Source organism: Mirounga leonina, unplaced genomic scaffold, assembly GCF_011800145.1.
Source record: "Mirounga leonina isolate KUSES-001 unplaced genomic scaffold, KU_Mleo_1.0 Mir_93, whole genome shotgun sequence".
Lineage (NCBI taxonomy): Eukaryota > Metazoa > Chordata > Mammalia > Carnivora > Phocidae > Mirounga > Mirounga leonina.
In genome coordinates this window covers 13,860,840-13,881,506 of record NW_023270854.1, presented here as the reverse complement: position 1 = coordinate 13,881,506, position 20,667 = coordinate 13,860,840, and the positions used below count along the sequence as shown (strand labels likewise).

The following is a 20,667-nucleotide window of genomic DNA, read 5'->3' as shown; positions in this document are numbered from 1 at the left end:
AAGATTTTATTTTTATTTATTTGAGAGAGAGAATGAGATAGAGAGCATGAGAGGGGGGAGGGTCAGAGAGAGAAGCAGACTCCCTGCTGAGCAGGGAGCCTGACGTGGGACTCGATCCCGGGACTCCAGGATCATGACCTGAGCCGAAGGCAGTCGCTTAACCAACTGAGCCACCCAGGCGCCCTAGTTTGAAGTTTTTAACCAACTGACAAAAGCACTAGTATAGCTACCATTTTTGACTGTATTAAGGTAAATTCCATATCAAATACAAATACAGGCAAAAAACTTTAAATGCAATTCTTGTCTGTTACTCTTTGTATCATAAAAATTGGAAACAATATTTAATAGGAACAGATAGTTTTTGTTCGATGAAACATTATACAGTACTGAAAATGAGTTAAGTCACACCTGTGCCAAGGATATATCTCACAAATAAAGGATTAATAAAGAACGTTTTTAAAGGCATTGGCTGCCCTTTTCTCCCCAACACAGCCAAACTTTTTGAAAATAATATGATCTCTTTTTTCCTGATCCTGTAAATCTCAAACAACTTGAGCCTTTGTTTTCCATTACATCAGAGAAAAAGCTTTCACTAATGTAATGTAGCCAATATTGCAAAATCCAGTGGCTTTATTTTAGTCTTCTATCTTCCATTCAATTTGTCTTCCTTAACCATGACTTCTTTCTTAAATAGCTGTCATTTCTTAGCTTTTGTGAACATTGCTCCAGTTTTCCTCCTACTTCTCTGCCCAATATAGAAAGGTCTCTATTTGGTCATTGAATTTTGGAGTTACTCAAAAGTTGGTCCTAAGGCTTCTTTTATTCTCACTCTTGTACTTTCTGTCTAGACTTTTTTTTTTAAGATTTTATTTTTAAATAATCTCAACACCCAACATGGGGCTCAAACTCACAACCCCAAGATCAAGAGTTGCATGCTCCACCAACTGAGCCAGCCAGTACCCCCCCCCCACTCCCCCTTCCCATCTAGGCTTTTTGGACCATACCCTTGGTGTCAGCTAACACCTATATGTGAAAGTCTTAACAAACAGCTCCAAATCCATATATGTAATTCCAACCTTAACAGATCCACCTGAGACACAAACTGAGTATGTTTAAAACCAAACTCATGATATTCCCCCATGAACCTTGTTTAGGTAGTAAGCCTCCTAACTCCCTAGTGTTTACAATCTCAGGAGATGGCACCACCTTCCACTCAGGTGTACCAATCAGAAAACTAGCAGTCATTCTTTATACCCCATTCTTCAGCTGTATAGCCACGTATTATTTTTTTATTTTGCTTTTTTCAAAATGCAAATAGGAACATCTCACCGTTTGGGTAAAACCCTTCGGTGTCTCTCCATCATAATCAAAACTAGAATCCTTAATACAACACACAAGGTGTTACATGAACTGGTCTCTGCCTCCCTTTCTAGCCTTGTCTCATGGCACTCCCCCTTGCTTTATGGCATCTCACCACACTGGGTCTTTTTTATGTATGTAGCCCATGCTTCCTACTGTTATTAAGACCTCTGCATAAATTGCACTTCCAACCCACCCTCCATCCTCTCTCACTCCATTGTCTCATGACTTCTCCTTGCACTTTCAAGCGTCACTTCCTCAGGGACTATGCAGTCCAAACCAAAAACCAAAACCTTTACTTCAAGTTTATAAGTACATACCTCTGTTTTTACCATTTGGATTAATGTCTGTCTCTATCACTTAATTGTAATTCCATGACAGCAAGACAGAGTTCCTCCAGCACTCATCACAGTCCTACGCGCTTAGTAAGGACTCAAATGTGTGCTGAAGAAATTATTTAGGATTATTCTCTCAAAGGTACACGTAATATGCACTATAGCCACTAGAGGCTGCCTTGCTTCTCTTTTTATTCCTCCAGAACAAACACTTGAACTGTGAAGATTCAGGATACTTAAAAAACAAAACAAAAACCAAACTTATATGCTTGAGTCATTTACTATACATAAAATTGCAGTGATTCCAAAATATCGTCCTTCACATACTACCTATTTTATTATCGCCAAGCACATGTATATTAAGCAATATTATTACCTAACATTTCTCTTTAAAGAGAATCACATTTTATTCAGATTTACTGAAGAAAATTTTGTCATGGTTGAATCGTTTGGAAACCTCTCAAAATAAATGAATAACTACTAAAAATCTTAAAAGACACATATCCATGTACCAATAAAAGTTATTTAGCTTATACCTGTGGAATGTTTACATGTATTGAAAAACAATTTAAAAATTAGATTATTTCTAAAATTTCACATCAACCAAAAATTTGCATTTAAAATGTTACCTGTGGTTATTTTAAGACTATTAAAGCCAAAAATTAGTTTTTAAGCCCTAAAATTTGAAGTATTTAAAAGAAAAAGCAATCTTTAACGTTTCATTGCTAAGATACAAAGTTCAATGACTATCCTCATTATCCAAACTTTAGCTGCAAAGACCTACATTAATGCAAATTTTGCTAAGTAGAAAATTTCCCAACCATATTAATAATTATTATAAGTAGAGATTAGCAATTATTAATATTCTAGTATGTGCTACTTCTTAAGCACTTTTATTGATAAGTAAACCTCAATGTACCGTGGAAAAGAAAAGTACTTACTGAGAAAATTGGCCAGTTGATTTGTCATGGGCTTGGAAGGTCATATAAATAAGTCCATGATTACAGGATACGAAGTAGAATCAGGAAACTAAAGATTTATATAGGAAGTCAATCATGGAAGCACTTCTACGTCTAACTTCTTACAACTCTCTGAGAAAATATATTTTAAATCTATTTTCTTTTTTTTTTTTAAGATTTTATTTATTTATTTGACAGAGAGAGAGAGACAGCGAGAGAGGGAACACAAGCAGGGGGAGCGGGAGAGGGAGAAGCAGGCTTCCCGCAGAGCAGGGAGCCCGATGCGGGGCTCGATCCCAGGACCCTGGGATCATGACCTGAGCCGAAGGCAGACGCTTAACGACTGAGCCACCCAGGCACCCCTAAATCTATTTTCAACTTACATTTTAGAAATCAGACCCTAAATTAAAGATACTCCCTTTGTACCCTACTGACTTAATTGCTTTTTCCAGCTTTAGCTGTTGGATAGTTGATATTTGTCTTGTTTTATTTTTAAAAACATCTCAAATACTTTCAATATATACTAATATTGCACTATCTATAACTGACTATAATAACAACATTTATGATGTACTAGGTACCAGGCATTGTGACAAGCACATTCCTAACTCTGTGTACTTTCATTAATCCCCTTGACAGATAAATGTTAAGTGAGACTAAGAGAAGTTAAATAACTTAAGGTGTTACTGCAAATAATTGGTAGAATTGGAATATGAACTCTAGGCACTTCTACCAGACAAGGACAATCTTCAGGGACCCTAAGTGCAGGAGATTTCTAAAAGTTCCATTACAGAGATGGAAATATTGTATATATATAACCCATTTCCAATCATGCCCTTTCCATGCCATTCACTAATCCCTCCCATTTCTCCATTCCAAAAATTGATTCCATTTTCAATCTCTCTGGCAAACTAAACTACAGTAAGTATTAGCAATCCTTTTTGCTAATAAATAGTAACAGATACAGCATTGGCTATTTTGATACTATTTTCCTAAGATCGGGGATTTTTTTCATGTTTTTCTTCAATATATATACATCACAGGAAAATATTTAGAATTCGAACATTAGGAGCTAATATTCTATAAAAAAATATTTTGAATTCTTAGTACTACATTGTAAAAAAAAAAACTTTCCAGCAAAAACAGAAGAAAAAACCCAAAGCCTCACTGAAATGAAAATTTTAGTTTCCTGAGCCTGGGTAAACTGAAATTAAAGTCTACACTTAACTATTGGCATACTTTTACGTGTAAGCCAATAACCTGACCTATGGTTATATAAGAATGATCTATTTCTATTTTTCCACAGAGCTAAAGGAGATACTTTACTACTTCAGTGTAATATGTAACTCACCTGATAACAAAATTACTACTACCTATTTATTTTGGTGTTTACAGGGAGCTACAGAGAAAGAAAGGAAATTTAAAACCTTGCAAAAGCAGCAATTTATGTGTGAAGAAAATAGGTCTTAGAAATAGCATCCCAATACTGTTTGTTGACTAGAAACTAACATCCTCTTTACCACCTTGGACTGTAATCAAGGAATGACAAAAAAGATATAAAGGTGGAACTTCCAAATTTAGTATACTTATTCTATGTGCTAACATTTGATAAAGGAAATTAAAACTGTGCAAAGCATCCAAGCTTTAAAATAAATATGTTCCACAGTCAGTATCTTGATTCCAGCCTAAATGGCCAAGTCAGAAAGACTGGAAGGCTAGTGGGAGAAGAATGGCTTTGCACCTAAGAAAACTGACTTTAAAGTTCCTTTGAATACTTATTGATGGAGTTGACTTGACCAAGTCGTTGAATGTTTCTAGGCTTAAGTTTGCATTCTCTCTCTACTGATGAGGCTGCATTTGACATTCTGAAGGGTCCCTGCTGTGCAAACTGTGTTTTAAATCCTAAGTGCTCATTCAGGGTATCTAGCCGCAAATCCAACGACATCCAAAACTCACGAGTTCTGTCTGGTTACTTCCTCCACCTCCCACACCCCAGCACACCCCGCCCTATTATAGCACTAACTCGGTGGCTAGAAGGCGGTCTTCCAGAAGTTCAAGCAGACGGTGCTGTCGCCAGGCCTCCGGAGCGAGCAGGCACTTGGCTGGGAAGGGAAGAGAAAGGAAGTCAAATTCTAACTACTGCCCTGGGCACCTGCTACACGGGCGAAGACAGTATCACCAACTGGCAGCAAACAACCAGAAAAAGTGAAAAGTGCTAAGGAAGCAGCGCGCCCGCGGGCGTGAGGCCAGTTTCGGTGCCACCGCACCTCTGCGCTCTGGTCCCCGGGCTTTACCTGGGGCTTTTCCGGGTCAGGCGTTATCTCGGGAATGAGGCCTCCTCAGCGCAAAGGCAGGCTGCAGCTCTCCGGCAGAGCTCCCCTCTGACCCCTGAAAGGAGAGCCAAGAGAACGTTCCCGAGCCACCGTCATAACTGCCTCTCAACGGCGGAACGCCCCCGAAACCTACCTGCCGGGTGACTGCTCTCGCGATAATTCTAGAGCCAGTCCTCTGTAACTCCAGCCCCTCCCTCCTCCTCCGGCCAATCAAACAGGAGTGGGGGCGGGGTTTTTCCTTTGAGCGGGGAGCGGGGCTTTCAATATTCGCTCTCTGGTGTTGAGAACGGGCGGGGCTGGGGCGGGGCTGGGGCGGGGCTGGGGCGGAGAGAGGGGCAGGACTCGCACGCTTTCTCGCGAGACTGAGACCAGGAAGACGCCTGCGAAGCCCCGCTGCTGGTGCAGCAGTGGCTGAGGTAGCGGGTGCTGTTGCGTCCGGACATTCTGCCTCCGAGCCTACTCCCGGTCTCTGGGTGGGGAGGTGAGACGTGACCAGGCCAGGGTTCTGGAGGTGCGCAGTGCCCGCTGAGGCTGAGGGGGAATCCAGGCTGCGGCCTGTCAGAGCTAGTCAGGGAGGCGCCCACAGTCCTGACAGGATAAGATGGCGGCGATGGCGCCTGGAGGTAGTGGCAGTGGTGGCGGCGGTGTGAATCCGTTCCTCAGCGATTCGGACGAGGACGACGACGAAGTAGCGGCGACTGAGGAGCGGCGGGCAGGACTTCGACTGGGTTCCGGGAGCGGCCTAGATCCTGGCTCTGCGGACTCGCTATCGCCCCAAGATCCCGTGGCCTTAGGGAGCAGTGCGCGGCCAGGGCTCCCTGGGGAGGCGTCGGCGGCTGCGGTGGCACTGGGGGGCTGTGGGGAGACCCCTGCCCGATTGTCAATTGATGCGATCGCGGCTCAGCTGTTGCGCGATCAGTACTTGCTGACCGCCCTGGAGCTGCACACCGAGCTGTTAGAGAGCGGCCGCGAACTGCCTCGGCTGCGCGACTACTTCTCCAATCCAGGCAACTTCGAAAGGCAGAGTGGGACCCCGCCGGGGATGGGGGCGCCGGGGATTCCTGGAGCAGCTGGCGTTGGAGGCGCAGGAGGTCGGGAACCGAGTACGACGTCTGGCGGGGGACAGCTCAGTAAGTGAACGCAGCCTGTCACTCCCGCAGGGTGGTTGGGATTGTCGGGGAGGGGGTATTTCTGGGCAGGTAGTGAGTATTAGAAACATTTGAGAGAGAGAGAGAGTTGGGGGGGTGAGTCTTTTGAGGTGGAAGCAAAGGGATCTGGCAGCGACTGTTCTCTGTGTGTGTCTGCAACCTTTAGCTGGCCGTCGACTTGCTCCTGGTTCCTCTGTTGCTTCGGTATCTAAAAAATATCCAGTTTCCAGTTCGCGGACTGTAGAAGGCTCCTTGCAAACTGGCTTATCGCTTAATCGTTTTTCTTTTTCCTCCAATCTCCTGGATAGCCTCTACCAGGAAATAGTGTTTCTTAAATTGCTTGCAGTAATTTCTTGACTCAAAGTCAAGAGGGAGAAAAGAATAGAAAATGTTCTCTCCGCACAGTCAGATCCCCTAAAGTCCTTTTTCTTTGGAATGACTTTGTCACTCAAAAATTCGGTTTTCTGCTGGCCAAAATGTGTTGTGTTTAAGTAAAGTCAATTTAATTCCATTCCGATGCCTTAATTGCAAGAAGTTTCCAAAATGACAAAATCTAAGGAGCAGGGTGGACAAGTTTTGCCTGTCGTCTGTCTTGTGATCCCACTATCTCACAGGCTTTTTTTCTCTACATAAGTTAGGAATTTACTTTTTTACCGTGTTATAATCATTCTTAGCAGTACAGAGTAATCGTTTACCCCATCCATCATATATTTATAAGTGCTTCTTTTGGCTTGAAAACATACTATCAAGGATGTATTCTGGATTCCCGTATCCTCTTTTGGGAGGCATCTTGGATTTTCCCTTACGAATAGTATGAGGTTTAGTGTATCAGATGAGCCCAACTGGAATTTACTAACAAATGTTAAATGTACAATTTTTCAATTGTAGTCTAATTGATTATTTTGTCTTTGTACTTTTGAATGGTGTCAGAGACTTCTATTGCCAAATCTAGATGTAGTGCAAGTGCAAAGAGTACATTTTCTATCCAGGTAAATCCTAGGCAGATTTCCTCTTTGATACAGAATTTTCTCAGTAGGTATAACTTTCTTACTCAGTATGTAGATAATCATCTTTTCAGGAAGAGATTTTCTCATTGCTGGACAGCCTAAATGTCACCTTTGTCAATGCTTCCCACACTCCCCATGTTTAATTAGTTGCTTCTTTCTTTCTTTCTTTCTTCTTTCTTTCTTTCTTCCCTTAGTTGCTTGTTTCATTGTGCTTTCATGTGTAAACTATAGTTGCTAATTGTTTTGTATTTGATTTGTTGACAATATCATTTTTCTCCATTAGATAGTCACTTCTTGAGGTACATCTTCCTATTCCTCACACTTTGTACAGACCCTGGCCAGTTGTTGAACATAATTTAATTGCATCTGCTATGCTTTTCTCCCATATTAATATAATGAAATAGGTTATTCCTTACTTCATGACTTTATTGTATTTGAAAGAATTTCTTCACCACCTTATTACAGTTTGATATCACTGTTCATACTGAAAATTTCTCATTAAAACTTTTTGTATATAGAAATAGTTATGGGGCGCCTGGGTGGGTCAGTTGGGCATCAGACTCTCGGTTTAGGCTGTGGTTGGGGGGTGATTGCTGGTGGTGAAATCCAGCCCTGCATAGGGCTACCTGCTCAGCGGGGAGTCTGCTTAGGATTCTCTCTCCCTCTCTCTCTCCCCCCTTCCCCTGCACACGTGTGTGTGCATTCTCTCTCTCTCTCTCTCAAATAAATAAATCTTTTAAAATTTATTTAAAGTTCTAAATTCTAATAAAATTTAAAACTCTAAAATTTCATTCTCTCTCAAATAAATAAATCTTTTAAAAAAAGATATTTATATTTATAATTTAGACTCTAAGTAGCATTTTCAAGTTAATACAAAGGAAATGAGCAAAAGAGGAAAAAAAGTAAGTTATCTGTAATCTCACCGATGCTATTTGCCTAACCTGTCTTTTCCATGCATATATTTTAAAAAGCAAAATTCAATTACACTATTTTATATAACTTTATATTTTATATAGCTTTATATTGTCAGGCACTATAATTTTTACCATCAACTTTGATGTAAGATTGCATACATAAAAGGCACCTATTTTAACATGTACAGTTTTGATGAGTTTTGAAAAACTAATCACTACTGCAGTTAAAATATAGAACATTTTTATTGTCCCCAGAATTTCATTTTTCTTTGCATTATATCCCCAGCCCCACCTTTAGACCTCCACTGATCACTATACAACAGAATTTTGCATCCTGGACACTATCAAAATTTTGGGCCTGATAATTCTTTTTTTTTTTTTTTTTTTTTAACAATTCTTTTTTTTTTTTTAAGATTTTATTTATTTATTGGACAGAGAGAGAGACAACGAGAGCAGGAACACAAGCAGGGGGAGTGGGAGAAGGAGAAGCAGGCTTCCCGCTGAGCAGGGAGCCCGATGTGGGACTCAATCCCAGGACCCTGGGATCATGACCTGAGCCGAAGGCAGACGCTTAACGACTGAGCCACCCAGGCGCCCCTGGGCCTGATAATTCGTTGTTGTGGTACTGCCCAGTCCATTCTAGAATGTTTAACAGCATCTCTGGCCTCTCTATCCACTAGCTGCTGGTAGCAAACATTCCTACCCCATCTCTCAAGTTGTGACAACCAAAAATGTCTCCAACATTGTCTAGGTTAAGAACCACTTCTAGGGGCGCCTGGGTGGCTCAGTCGTTAAGTGTCTGCCTTCATCTTGGGTCATGATCCCAGGGTCCTGGGATCGGAGCCCCGCATCGGGCTCCCTGCTCAACAGCCTGCTTCTCCCTCCCCCACTCCCCCTGGTTGTGTTCCCTCTCTCGCTGTGTCTCTTTCTGTCAAATAAATAAATAAAATCTTTTAAAAAAAAAAAAAAAGAACCACTTCTATACATAAGTTTTGCCTATTCTAAAATTTCATACAAATAGAATCATGGAGCATATATTCTTTTCTGTGTGGCTTCTTTTTGCATGGACATATGTTTTCATTTCATTTGGGTAATACCCAGGAATATAATTGCTGGATCATATAGTTACTATATACTTAAGTTTATAAGAAACCGTCAAACTGTTTTCCACAGTGGTTGTACCATTTAAAATTCCCAGCACCAGTGTATAAGACTTCCACATCCCCTAAACACTTGGTATTTTCGGGCTTTTTATTTAACTCATCCTATGAGAGATTGGGGGTATCTCATTGCGGTTTTAATTTTCATTTTCCTGAGGACGAGTGATGCTGAACAACTTCTCCTGAGCTTTTTGCCACTAGTGTATCTTCTTTCATGAAATGGCTGTTAATGTCTTTAACCAATTTTTAAAATTCTGTTTTATATATTCTGGACGCAAGTCCTTTATAGTGTTTTGCAAATGTTTTTCCCAGTATGGTTTGCTGTATTATTTTCTACATTTCTTCAAGTTCAGTTAATCAGTTTTTTTCTTTAATGATTCGTGTTCTTTGTGTCCTGTATAAGAAGTATTTGCCAATCTTAAGGTTGCAGGAATTTTCTTCTATATATTCTTCTAGAAGTCTTAGGGTTTTAGCTTTTACCTTTAGGTTTGTGATGGCAAGACTGTATTTTAATTAAAGTTATAAAAAGAAGAAATATTTCTTAAATATTCTTTCTTTAAATGGGCACACGTTTATAGCACAAACTTTAGTACAGCTTAAATACAAATGCATTGTATATTTCAAAATATCAGTGCCTGTGAATGTCTTAATCCAGTTAGAAAATAGATAAATGTTAAAATAAGTCTGTAAAACTGTGTTTATTAGTACCATGTTTTAAAGATTTTGACTAAGCTCCTGGTTGCACAAATTATATTTTAGGAATTCAGAGGATAAGTGTTTCTCTAGGATTGAGCTACAACCTGCTTTTTAATTCAAGTCTAGAGTTTTGATTGTTGCTAATTGGGTTATGATTTTATAATACTCAATAAGAGCTTCATGGTTAATTATGAACAGTATAAAGATTGATAGTATGGATTATCTAAACATTAAGTTATTTTTATTTCTTTTTGTGTATATTTTGATATGTGTCTGATCTGAAAATTCGTAATACTTCAAAATAATAAATATGTAATGATAAGTAGTTTCTCTCTTTGATTGATGTCTAAAAACAATTTAATTTTGCAAGATTTACTGAATTATTTACCTAAAAGTTCGTTGACCTAGGTAAATAGTATGGTAGTGCTATTAAAATACTTTAAGAAGTCTTCATACTGTATTTAACCTTTTTTTCTTGACTGGAAGAGTAATCCATATTTATAAAACATGCAAATGGTAAAAGAATTACAGCTTTATAAGCTTGATGTTTTCAGTAGAAGAATTTTTTTTTTAAGATTTTGTTTAGGTTTATTTAGAGAGAGCACGTGCGAGCGGGATGGGGGAGGGGAGGCAGAGGGAGAGAGAATCTCAAGCAGACTCCTCGCTGAGTTGAGCAGGGAGCCTGAAGGTGGGGTTCGAGATCAAGATGTAAGCCGAAATCAAGAGTTGGTCCATCAACCAACTGAGCCACCCGGTGCCCCAAAGATTTCTGTAAACTAGAAGATTTACTTCTAGCAAATGCTCTAAGGGCGTTTCAGTGTTCGATAAATTGTAGCATCGTTGCAAGATTTCTCCTAGATCTACTTGGTGAACTAATTATATCTTTTAGACATACACTATATATATACATTTTTTTTCTCTGTATTTTTGCCAATTGGGCCAGAATAAACTTCCATTTAGTAATTGTTTTGCTTTTCAGTTAGATTGCAAGATAAAAATTGTGGCAATGTCATTGATTAACACTGAACAGATTGTGCTATCTTTGCCAGAGTAATGCTGGTTCCACTTAAGTCTTAAGTAGTTTCATAGATGAGCCCAATTTTTTCTTATAGTACAGACAGTAGGTGATCAAATGGGAAAGACAAGTAACTTAATGCCTTTCAGTGATGGATTTCTTTTATTCTGTATTTACCATGTCTTCAAGTTTTTATAAGGTAGCTTGTCAGGAGGCAGTCATTTATGAATGAATGTGATAATTTCACTTGTGAGCCTACAACCTTCATGAGTCACTTTCCTTCTTTTTAAAATTCTCTGTTTCATGATCCTACCTGTCTTTTCTCAGAACTCACAAAGAGTACATATCTCATTGTACTCAGTGTTCTTTTTTCAGTATCACCAATGCTAAGACTATCACCAATGTCAAGATTTACAATCTTCCAGCATTCCCATCTCTTCCACTTTACAGAGTTGTTCCTCCCTTGTTAGGTTGAAATTGGGTTTAGTGCTTCCTCTGGCTTCTGAGAGAGACGATATCAATAAAATATTTCTGAAATTTTTGGGTTCACTGCTTTTAGCTGAATGAGACTTTCTACTATTGCCTGGACCCTATACATCCCCAAATTTATCTGTTGCATAACTGTCATTTTTCTTGCCTATATCTGTTTAGTAGTTTCAAGATTATTATTAATTCTGATAAAAATTTAATCAGATATTGTCACTGGCTAGCATAGTGACTTGAATATAGTTGATATTCAATATTTTATGTTGATCAATATATTAAGTTGTGTAATCAGGATTGTAGGAATCCAAAAGATGTTTAATGCAGGTCCTTGAGTTTATGTTCTTGGTGAAGAGACAAGACCAACACTTTGAAGGACTATAGAATAGTCTTCTGTGATACAGATAGTAGGGTAAGCATTCAGATATAGAAAAATTATTGTTGATTATGATAATGAAATGGCCCTTGTGGAGAAAGTGGAATTTCGAATAAATAGTAACTTTATTATCTGGCCCTATTTAGACTCTTTATTGTGAGTGAGGAAAAGGAAGTGAGGGTAAAGAAAAGATAATATTTATTTTATATTTTGCCATATTTAAAACATCTGGTAGTGTGCTTGCCATTATCTGGCTCTCCACTAAATAAAGTGATTCCATTTGGGTACTTGTAAAAATGCAGTGTGATGTTTCAAGCCGTTGTGGTATTTTGGCTGAGAGGAAGCAAGATAGGGCTATTAATAGGGAAAACAGAGCTTCTATCTGTCAAAAATTAAAATTATGCTTTCTATTTGTCAAAAGGAAAGTTGGTGATCTTCAGAATGTATGCTTGTTTTTTTAAAAAACTTCATTGAAAAAACTTTAGGATTTGTGTAATTTTCATTTTGTTTAGTATTTTTAGGTTAAAAACTAGGTTTGGTTAATTTGGTTAATTTTTTTATGGCTTATAACTATGCCCCCCTCCCCCCATGGTCTTATGATGAAAAACATTTATCTTGGTCTAAAAATACAGTTTTATATTTAAAATACAAATATCAGTTGAGGGGTGCCTGGGTGGCACAGTCAAATAAGTGTCCGACTTAGGTCGTGATCTCAGGGTCCTGATCTCAGGGTTGTGAGATGGAGCACTGCGTGGGGCTCCGTGCTGAGCATGGGGTCTGCTAAAGTTTCTCCCTCTCCCTCTGCCCCTCCCTGCCTTGGCTCTCTCTGTCTCTTTATAAAATAAATAAATAAATCTAAAACCAAAACCAAAACAAAACAAAACAAATATCAGTTGGGAAGGTCTTATATGTTAATAGCCTATTGTTTTTACTGGCTTTGACCTATAAATACTGTGATAAATTATGGTTTCTAAATTATTTATACTAAAAATATATTTGTTAGTATTTAAGTAAATAGTGTTTTGCTGTTTGTTCATATTTTGAACACAGTGCCCCTTTGATTTGGGGGGATTTGCTTTAGTTTTATTTTATTTTGAATAGTAAGTTATTTCTTCATATGTGTCTGGAATTTGTCTACCTCTTTGGATACCTTATATTGAATATCATGTATTAATTAAATTTGTAAAAATTAGCTGTAAAAAATCATTTTTTGCTTGCAAACTATATATCTTACAAATATAAGGATTAATAAAGAAACTATTTATTTATTTATTTATTTATTTATTAGAGAGCTAGCACGAGGGCGTGTGCAAGCAGCAGGGAAGGGGCAGAGGGAGAGGAAGAGAGAGAGAATCTTAAGCTGGCTCCACACCCAGCATAGAACCCCAGGGGGTCTCAGTCTTGGGACCCTGAGATCATGACCTGAGCCAAAATCAAGAGTCTGACACTTAACCTACTGAGCCATCCAGGCAATAGCTTTTTATTGCATTGTATGGGGTGTCCTGTAAATATTCTGTGTATGGAAGTAGAATTTGAAAAGGACCTAGCAACAGCCTTAAAGTTTCTAATTTTTCTAGTCAATGTAGTTCTTTATTAAAGAACTATTGAAGAACTATTAAAATTTACAATCATGGTAAGAATCGAAACTTTTTTTTTCTGTCAGAGGGAGATGTGTGAGAGTAAGGAGAGTTAATCCAAGAATGTAAGGTGGAATGATGAGTTATGAATGTATCACCAAAATCTCTAGTCCATTTTATCATTGTTCTTAATGATGAATATTTGCATTTTGTGCCCTTTAATAAGTCATAATAGTAAGAATACTGATTTTTGTCTCCTCAACCTTTGAATACGATGTCCATATCAAAAAGATAGCCTGTATCAGTAGGTAATTTTTGAATCTGTGGTCTCACTGGACTCTTCCTAACAAATTTTTTATAAGCAATATTGTCTTCCGAGTATAGTTTTGATAAAAATAGATGTGTGACACAAAGGTGTAAAATGTGTACCCATGCATGGTGTCACACTCTTGAGAGTAATTTGGTGATATCATCAATCACATTTTAAAAATACATTTTCTTTAATCTCCTGTTCCATTTCTGTAATTTATTATAGACATACATGCTCGTTTGCATTAAAACAATTGAGCCAAGATTCTTAAAATATCATTTGTAAGTAAAGGTATTAAAGATTGAAAACAACCTAAGGGCACCTGGGTAGCTCAGTCGGTTAAGCATTCCACTCTTGATTTTTTTTTTATTTTTAAAATTTTTTTTTTTTAAGTTATTCATCCATTTGACAGAGAGACAGCAAGAGAGGGAACACAAGCAGGTGGAGTGGGAGAGGGAGAAGCAGGCTTCCTGCTGAGCAGGGAGCCCGACGTGGGGCTCGATCCCAGGACCCTGGGATCATGACCTAAGCCGAAGGCAGAATGCTTAACGACCGAGGCACCCAGGCACCCCTTGATTTTTTTTTTTTTTTTTAGATTTTATTTATTTATTTGACAGAGAGAGACACAGCGAGAGAGGGAACACAAGCAGGGGGAGTGGGAGAGGGAGAAGCAGGCTTCCCGCTGAGCAGGGAGCCCAAAGCAAGGCTCGATCCCAGGACCCTAGGATCATGGCCTGAGCCGAAGGCAGACGCTTAACGACTGAGCCACCCAGGCACCCCTCCACTCTTGATTTGGACTCCGGTTATGATCTCAGGGTTCTGGGATCAAGCGCCAAGTTGGGCTTTCTGCTCAGCGGGAAGTCTGCTTCTGTCCCTCTCCCTCTGCCCCTCCCCCTGCTCACTTGCGTGTTCTCTCTCCCTTTTAAATAAATAAATGAGAAATCTTTAAAGAAAAAAGATTGAAAATGACCTAAATATCCAACAGCAAAAGATTGGTTAATTAAAATAGAATAGTTGGTATGTGCTGATGTGGAATGATCACCAAGTTATATTATAAATTGAATAATTTAGGATGCAGCCAGTATGTATATATTTCCATTTATGTACAAAAAGGGAGAAATTTGCATATGCCTAGCATAATTTAAAAGGATACATACAGAAGAGTCTAAACAATGGTGCCATAGAGGAGGATTGCTGATTGGGAGGTAGGCACAGGGGCTTACCTTTCTTTGTATGCCCTTTTATATTTTACCACAAGTCATGTCTTTAGTGGCAGGACTAAGATTCCAGCCCAGATTACTAACTTCAAAGTCTGCATTCTTTCCATTACACCATAACTACTGTTTTATGTTAACTTTAAAATAGCTCAGCAAGAATTCTTAGGTCATGTTAGTGTATGATCGGTCACTCTCCTTAATGCAGAAGGCAGGTCAGGTAGTCTAAAACTAACCATTTAAAAACAGTCAAAGTGACAGACTGTAGCACCACACTAAGAGGTGAATAATCCACCTAAGCATCACTTAATTTCATCAAGATGTCCATGTTACATAGCACTTAATCTAAATCAGGATGCATGTCCTACATGTGGTTGTAGGATATCTGGGCCATAGACTAGGAACAACTGAGCCTCAAATTAGAGCCAAATATAGTCACTAATTGTTTTTCTGAATGAAATAATCTTACAAGGCTGAATTTGTCCGTACTCTCTTTTTCAGGCTTGAAGTTTTGCTGCATGGTTACCTCTAAGTTTCTGGTGTAGTCATGGAGCGTGACTAATTAAAACCTCAAGGAGGAAGAGACCACAGTTGCAATCATGGGTGTAGCTTTCTTCCACATTTTCCCACCCAGTATTTCAAAAATTCCCAGCAATCAGAAATGATGTTCATTTGTTTTTGCAACCAGTTGGTCCTGTTGTAGGTAGATAAGATTGCTCACTCAAAGTAGTGTCATCATATTTTCTATGTTATTTCTGACCCTCTATCAGTTCTGTGCTTGTGTGCTGCCTTAGTTAAGGCCTTTTGTTCACATCTGGACCATCAGTTTTATAACAGGTTCATGTGCTTTTAATCTCTTCTTCCATCCTTGTTCTTACTTGATTTTAAAAGCTTTTTCTTCTTGTCATTCCAGCTCAAACCTTTTAAAATTGCTTCCGCCTGCCCTAAAGCAACTTTTTCCAACTCTTATTAGCAAAATCATATATTACATACAGAAAAAAAGAATTTATAAACCTGTTTAGAAATTTTAATTTTTTTCTCATTTTTTGTGTGGTATGATAAAAGTGACCATAAAATATTTTATCATGGAGGGGTGCCTGGGTGGCTCAGTTGTTAATCGTCTGCCTTCGGCTCAGGTCATGATCCCAGGTTCCTGGGATGGAGCCCCACATCGGGCTCCCTGCTCCGTGGGAAGCCTGCTTCTCCCTCTCCCACTCACCCTGATTGTGTTCCCTCTCTCACTGTGTCTCTTTCTGTCAAATAAATAAATAAAATCTTTAAAAAAAAAAATTGGGGGCGCCTGGGTGGCTCAGTCGTTAAGCGTCTGCCTTCGGCTCAGGTCATGATCCCAGGGTCCTGGGATCGAGTCCCACATCGGGCTCCCTGCTCTGCGGGAAGCCTGCTTCTCCCTCTCCCACTCCCCCTGCTTGTGTTCCTGCTCTCGCTGTCTCTCTCTCTGTCAAATAAATAAATAAAATCTTTAAAAAAATAAATAAAATAAATAAAAAAATAAAAAAAATAAAAATTTTATCATGGGCACCTGGGTGGCTCAGTCGTTAAGCGTCTGCCTTCAGCTCAGGTCGTGATCCCAGGGTCCTGGGATCCCAGGGTTCTGGGATCGAGTCCCACATCGGGCTCCCTGCTCAGCGAGAAGCCTGCTTCTCTCTCTCCCACTCCCCCTGCTTGTGTTTCCTCTCTCGCCGTCTCTCTCTCTCTGTCGAAAAATAAATAAAATCTTAAATAAATAAATAAATAAATAAATAAATAAATAAATAATTATTTTATCATGGATATGTATAATAAAGTTCTTCCTAAAATGTTGCTTCTTCCTGCCTTTTCAACCATGTTGTCCATATATAAGACTTTTATTATACTTACATTGTTTACTCAGTGTTCCTTGGACATGTTTTATATTTTTGTGACTCAGCATGCTTTTCCTTCTCTGAGAATGCTTATTTATTCCCTGTTGTCCTTCTCTTTTTTCCAGATCTTGTGTATCCTTAAAGGAAGGTCCAGTTTATGTTCCTTCCTCTCCCTGAAGCTTCTCCAGTCCATAGTGAACTCTGAATCCTCTAACTTGTGGCGTTTTTTTGATCTGTTCCACTTATGGAAATTATATAGAGACTTGTGAATTTACATGTCTTTCTAATGAACACTTTTTTTTTTCCCTAATGCACAGTGCCTAACATTGTGCCTGGGAAAAAGCTTTGAATAAATGTTGAAGCTGTGTTAAAGAAATGATCTGTAGTAGGTAGTAGTTTGCTGTAAATATGTGAGTTTAGAATATTCCTTGTGAAAATTAGCCTTTTCCTCTATAGCCTATTCCCTCAACTCTGCCTGAGCAAAGCTGAGTTAAGTTTGATCTTTCTGAAGCCATTCACGGTGTTAACCTCAACTTACCTGGAACTAGGAGAGCTGAACCTACATGCTCTTAGGTATTATTGAGGAAACTAACGGTTTAGAGCTCAGGCCTTGAAATCAGAGAGCTCAACTTTACATTTCTACTCTGCCACTTTCTAATTACAGCACTCTGCATACTCTGTTTCTTCTCCTGTAAAAAGCAGATGGCAGGGCGCCTGGGTGGCTCAGTCAGTTGAGCGTAGGACTCTTGATTTCTGCTCCAGTCATGATCTCAGGGTCTTGGGATCAAGCCCTGAATTGGGCTCTGTGCTCAGCAGGGAGTCTGCTTGAGGATTCCCAACTGCTCGCACCACCCGCGTGCCCCGTGTGCCCACACGGGTGCGCGCACTCTCTCTCTCTATCTCAAATAGATAAATCTTTAAAAAAAAGCAGGTGCCGGGGCGCCTGGGTGGCTCAGTCAGTTAAGCGGCTGCCTTCGGCTCAGGTCATGATCCCAGGGTCCTGGGATCGAGTCCCGCATCGGGCTACCCGCTCTGCGGGGAGCCTGCTTCTCTCTCTCCCTCTGCCTACTTGTGTTCTCTCTCTCTATCTCTCTGCCAAATAAATAAAAAAATAAATAAAAATAAAAATAAAAAAAAGCAGGTGCCAATGACTCCTCTTGCAGGGGGTTGTTATGAGGTTAAATAAGGTTATCCATGGAAAGTGTCTGGCACAGAATAAGTGCTCCAAACATGTTAAAAATATAATAATTATTATTGATAATAATTATTAATAATTCTTCTCTTCACCTAACAGCTGTTCATATGGTAAAATCATCCAGTGCTATAGAAATTTTAACTTAAGTAAATAGTTTGTTATAAAATTTCAGCATTTAAGTCTCTTTCTAATTTTCAGTCTTTTGACTTGGAAGGTCTAGTTCATTGTGGAATCTTCTGACAAAGAGGAAAAGACAGCAGACTGCAAGCTGACAGACTGGATTTCTACTCCTGGCTTACTCACAATTAATTTAAACCTTTTAACATACAATGATCTGATTGTATCATTGTTATCTGTGTACATGACTTAATTTCAGTGGTTTATAAGCTTATTTAAGGCAAGGACCAAATCCTCCTGAATTTTATATTCCCCACTGAGGGTTAGTAAATACTGAATGAATACATAGCTATGTATTCTTATCTGTAAAAATGAGGGGATTGAACTATCTCTAAGATTCCTTCTAGCTCTCAAATATTTTCAACATATGGGTCAGTGAAATGAGCCCCAGCATTGGAGAAGAATTGAGATCAAAAACTATAAATGTAAGTTTTGCCCTTGACAGATCTCTAAGATCCATAATTAATTTAAGTTGATAACATATTAAAATGTTTATATACAATCTCAGGTTTAAATATAATTACTTTTTTTTTTTAAGATTTTATTTATTTATTTGACAGAGAGAGCGAGAGAGCACAAGCAGGGGAAGCAGTAGAAGGAGAGGGGAGAAGCAGGCTTCCCGCCGAGCAAGGAGCCCGATGCGGGGCTCGATCCCAGGACCCAGGGATCATGACCTGAGCCGAAGGCAGACGCTTAACCATCTGAGCCACCCAGGCGTCCCTAAATATAATTACTTTTAAGGGAAATTTATTATCTTTCTATTTATTGAACTTCTATAATATACATTCCTTTGTTATGTACTGTGATATAGATTTATTTAGGCATGGTTCAGTAAACCACCTTTACTGAAAGAATTGAAATATAAAGCTAATTGTTTGGTAATACTTTACTCCCTGTCCTTTCATTATGAATTGGGTACTTTCGTGACTTTTTAATTGTTAAATGCTTATATTATAAAAAGTATTAAATGTCTTTGGGGGTAAAATGCCAAAATACAAACAAAACTCAAATGGTACAAAGAAAAGTATGTAGTAAAAATTTTAATTCTACTCATCTGAGTCAATTACTATTAGTAACTCATTGTGTGTGTTTACAGAAACATTTAATAAGCATACAAAACACATCTACATGGACTTCTATATCCACATGTTTAAAATTATCCTTTAATACTTTACCTTCATGTCAGTAACCTCGTACACAGTAGTTGATCAATAAATGTTTAATTGAATTAACCAGTACTCTTTACCAGTCAGCAGCTATTCAATTACATTTAGATTTTAAAGTACTATATAATTTCCATAAAAAATACCTTTTCAAGAATCTGAAACTAATTTTTTGAACTATTGTAAAAGTACATCCTGCATCAGTGCTAAAATATTAAATGTAAATATAAGTGAGACTTTTGTATGTGATTTATAAAACTAATCTTGCATGCTTTAAAGTCACACTGCATATAATGGATTTAGTTCTCGGAGTTCAGTTAAAACCTACATACAGGTTTTACCAGTTTGTCAGCTCTGATGAAACTTCCAGGCCATTCAGCTTCTTGAGTTATAAAATGAATTATTAAGAATACACAATCCTAGAATTTGAAGATATGCTTTGTGGTATACTTCATATTAGAATATGGTAGATTCTTTCTAAATAAAAGGAGTTAAATTTTTCAAACCTCTCTCTTTTAGAGTATTTAGAAAGGCACTTACCCTGAAAAGAATTGTGGCTGGATCTACAGAAGCATATTTCTCTTGGGGCTATAGTATTACCTGTTATTAGTCTGAAAATCCAAAGTACATTGTATTTACAAAACCTGTTATAGGTTAGTTCAGTCAAAATTGAAATTACTGTCTTTATTAGTATATTTTTTTCTGACATGGAATAAATTTTAATGAATTAGGAGATTTTTACTTTTGTGACATCATAGTTATTATTTAGAAAGGTGTCAGATCTTCTTTTTCGGAAAATATGAAGCTCTTGGCTTGGGCCAAAATATTTTCCAACGGCCATAATAATACCAAGTTAAAAATTAAACTGTGTGTGTGTTTGCTTTCCCCAAGGACTCTCCCATTGTACAGATGAGTTCTTTGAAACTTTCAGAAAATAATAACAGTATAATGGAGGAATAATGTATGGTGATTAACCAGCTCTAATCTAGGCCTATATATATGATTAAACATATAAAGAGGAAGAGAAAGAAAAAAACATAGAAAACTAACAGTAGGTGAATACTTAACATAATAAAAAATATTTATCTGAAATCAACAACCAACATCATCCTTAACATTTCATGAAATCAGGAATAAGACTGTGAGGACTGATGTCACAATACCAGAATATTGGTTGATAAAAGTTGGTCCTATTGGGTGTACATTTTTTTTTTTTTTTTTAAAGATTTTATTTATTTATTCATGAGAGACAGAGAGAGAGAGGCAGAGGGAGAAGCAGGCTCCCAAGGAGCAGAGAGCCCGATGTGGGACTCGATCCCAGGAACCTGGGATCATGACCTGAGCCGAAGGCAGACGCTTAACCATCTGAGCCACCCAGGCGCCC

At 38.5% G+C, this 20,667-nt stretch overlaps 2 protein-coding genes across 11 annotated transcripts in view; one reads left to right on the top strand and one right to left on the bottom strand.

The window, feature by feature from the left end:
* The window catches only part of PIGN (phosphatidylinositol glycan anchor biosynthesis class N), a 109,835-nt gene extending 104,723 nt beyond the window's left edge, over positions 1-5,112 (bottom strand). For 3 of the 5 annotated variants that reach the window (XM_034996199.1, XM_034996198.1, XM_034996203.1), the window contains exons 1-2: positions 4,948-5,112; positions 4,677-4,755 (exon numbers count right to left, since the gene is read on the bottom strand). The gene's annotated coding sequence lies outside the window, so the exon portion shown is untranslated. Of the gene's footprint in view, positions 1-2,635; positions 2,724-4,676; positions 4,756-4,947 lie in introns of all 5 variants that reach the window. The other 2 variants (XM_034996201.1, XM_034996202.1) reach the window with 2 other exon arrangements.
* A 240-nt stretch (positions 5,113-5,352) lies between these two features.
* The window catches only part of RELCH (RAB11 binding and LisH domain, coiled-coil and HEAT repeat containing), a 112,282-nt gene continuing 96,967 nt past the window's right edge, over positions 5,353-20,667 (top strand). For 4 of the 6 annotated variants that reach the window (XM_034996073.1, XM_034996071.1, XM_034996068.1 and 1 more), the window contains exon 1: positions 5,355-6,116. In XM_034996073.1, coding sequence (XP_034851964.1) covers positions 5,588-6,116 — 529 coding nt within the window. In that variant the 5' untranslated portion in view covers positions 5,355-5,587. Of the gene's footprint in view, positions 6,117-20,667 lie in introns of all 6 variants that reach the window. The other 2 variants (XM_034996072.1, XM_034996070.1) reach the window with 2 other exon arrangements.